We start from the raw sequence: 3020 nt of genomic DNA, 5'->3' as shown, positions 1-3020 counted from the left end.
TTCTCAGCTACCTGAGACGGGTCTGGATGTAGTAGGCACTTTAGGTAAGCAAAAAGCAATGAGTATCTAATAGATATAGCTGTGTTACACCTGTTTCAGTTAATACGTCTTTTATTCAAATGTTTTTGTTCGTTGGACAGAATTAGACATGTTAGATAAGCATAATGAGTGAGCACCCAATAGCTTTGTAACACCTGTTCCAGTTAATGTGCCTTAACATCTGCCTGGGACTGGGTCCGTCCACTGGTAATGGAACGAGTTCGGATCTACTCCTAACAATCCTCCCAAGTACTTTTCGTCGACTCTTTATCTGCATTTGCCATTTTTTTCTTTTTTGCAGTGTCATATATTAACCCCAATGGTTGCGAGACCCTCACTTACAACTCTTGCAACCTCTCAACACACCAGTGCTGTACCTAGTTTGTTTTCTCTTTCGGCAAAACATGGCAGAATGTGTGCTTTTCGGCATTGCTCAAAATATATTGGGGAGCTTGGTCTCCGAAGCAATTCGGGTGGCAATTCAAGAGATTAGACTGGCCAAGAATGTCCAAAATGATATTGGAAAGCTCCAAGACAAGGTCACAGCAATCAAAATTGTGCTTCTGGATGCAGAGGAGAAGCAAGCCAAGAACAAGGTTGTGAAACAATGGGTGACAAGGCTCAAGGATGCTGTTTATGATGCAGATGACGTGGTGCACGAGTTTGCAACCCGACTTTTGCTACGGCAGGTGGAAATCCATGCTGGTCGTAGCAGAAGCTTTATATCTATGGGGAAGAAGGTATGTTCAAGCTGCTGTTTTTCTGTTCCAGTCTAGACCTCTAAGATGGCCCATAGGATACAAAATATCACAGAGAGGCTTAATAGGTTTGAGCGCCAAATAGCCCAAAGGATACAAAATTCAAACTGGCAGAAAGGCAAGCTCTCCAAGTGAATGCTAATGGGCCCATATATAGCAGATTTGGACTTGCTTTAATTTCATTCATCATTCTCTTTTTCAGAGAATGACTGTTCAGCCCAGGGTCAGAATTTTTAAATCCAAAATACAGTTTGGGTAGGTGTCAGCTCGGAATTAATGCCAATTCACATGCGTGCACTGATGTATAAGGTGGGGGATTTTGACATTTTGAATGTTTATAGGTCTGTAGTGAAAATCAGAAATCTACATTAATCCTGTCTGACTTCTCCATTTCTTTTGTTTTTGTAGAAATCTATTATGACCACAGTTAAAAGGCCTTTTACTTATGACTAATAGTCGTAACCCAACTGGGGGTACATGACAAGCCATCTTTTGGATATCTAAGGATAAAAAATATTGGCCCCCCTTATTTGGGCCACAACTATAATATGTCCTTATAACCCTATCCTTGAAATATATTATATATAACAAGACGGAAAGGCCCGAACCCATTCCTGGGCCTCAACTTAGGAATTTATTTGGGTTTAAAAGGCTTGACCTCACTAGTGTTATAGTGGCCCTTTTCTTTATAACTTAGTCTGGCCTGCATTAATGGGTTCCATTACGTGTATTTTTGCATGAATCCATTTTTGATATAAGTGTGGTAAAATCGTTGCCTATGCACTATATAATTGTTTTGAGTCTAGTAAACCAAAACCCTATTTGGATGGGCTGATTTAAGTATAATTGTTTAAATTGATTTTAACCTTACAAAATAAGTTTTGAAAATTTGGACATTTGCTATGTAGTGTCTAATGGCACTAATGACACTAGTTTACGTATATTAAACAATAATAAACAATCATAACATTATAATATTTGCCTTAGACTTTGTTTTTCCTAATTTTTAATGTTTACATCAAGTACACTTCAACCAGAAGACATTTTCATCAAAGCTCTTGGAAAAGATCAATTTACTGCATTGATATCTAAGTTGAGCATCGTCAAACTCCTTTCTAGCTCCAACTTGAGGGGGCACATTACAATATGGAATTATCGTCTTCTGTTAGCTGGTTACCAAGAATCGTGGGTTGTTTTTACTTTTAACCATGTGATTCATTTCAATTTTCTTGATACTTCTTTCCAGAAACTTCCTATTGTATCTATTGAAACCACGAGATCAATTAGTTAGTTATCAAGAATCGTGGGTTGTTTTAACCATGTGATTTATTTCAATTTTCTTGATTCTTGATTCCAGAAACTTCCTTTGTATCTATTGAAACCACAAGATGAATGAACTTCTTATGCTCTAATCTCATTTTAGACCAATTATACAGGAAATACTATTTTCAGAGGTTTCTATGTTTTCTCCAAGAAGAGACCTCATGAATAAGACCACTGAAGCCTTTGCTGTCTTTGGATCAATTACACCCAACTTCTAGGATAAAAAACCCCCTTTCTATCAATATTACCTCATACCTACCAAAACGATTATCTTGCATCAAAGAATGGCCCATTTCAGATTTATTAGGAGTGTAACCTAACCACGACCAAGAAACAAAGTCTTCTGTCAAACTCAGAGTCCAATCTAACAGTTGATGTGCATTCTAACCTTGATGAGAAGGACTGATTTCTGGTTCATCAATTGGTTGCCTAATTAGTCTGATTTGAACCACCATTTAATGTGGGATCATCTTGTTTGAATTATGAACATTAAAAATAAGAATTGTGAAATGTGAAAATAAATTTACTTTGTAGAAGGTCAAATAAATAAGATTTTTTTTTCTTTCTAATTTGTTTCTATAACAAATGGGAACAAGGTAAAATTCTACAACAGAAAATGTTTGTAAACATTGAATGCTATCTTGCTTCTAGAAAAACAAGATAGCATTATAAGTTAGCTAATAATATTTTAAATACAAGTTATGTTTTTTAAGGGTAAATTACAAAAACCCCCTTGTACTATGGGGATAGTGATAAATAGCCCCCTGAAATTTCATTTGTGACAAATATTCCTTGACTGTTTAGTCAAATGATAGAATGCATTAAATTATCAAAATTGCCACCTAAACTTTACTTATTTTCTTTTTCTTTCCCTTTTCTCTTAAACCCTATTTAACCAAA

General features: G+C 36.0%; 1 protein-coding gene across 1 annotated transcript; it reads left to right on the top strand.

Moving 5' to 3' along the window:
• The first annotated feature begins 370 nt into the window (after positions 1–370).
• Positions 371–2184, top strand: LOC148802760 (putative disease resistance RPP13-like protein 1). The gene is made up of 2 exons (XM_088897252.1): positions 371–779; positions 1835–2184. The coding sequence occupies exons 1-2, from the start codon at positions 444–446 to the stop codon at positions 1880–1882; spliced, it is 384 nt and encodes a 127-aa protein (XP_088753378.1). The 5' UTR covers positions 371–443; the 3' UTR covers positions 1883–2184.
• The last annotated feature ends 836 nt before the right edge of the window (positions 2185–3020 follow it).

This window comes from Nelumbo nucifera, chromosome 2 (genome assembly GCF_055504915.1).
Source record: "Nelumbo nucifera cultivar China Antique chromosome 2, China Antique-T2T, whole genome shotgun sequence".
In the NCBI taxonomy this organism is placed as follows: Eukaryota; Viridiplantae; Streptophyta; class Magnoliopsida; order Proteales; family Nelumbonaceae; genus Nelumbo; species Nelumbo nucifera.
The sequence above is the reverse complement of the archived record's forward strand: the minus strand, read 5'-3'. Positions and strand labels throughout refer to the sequence as shown.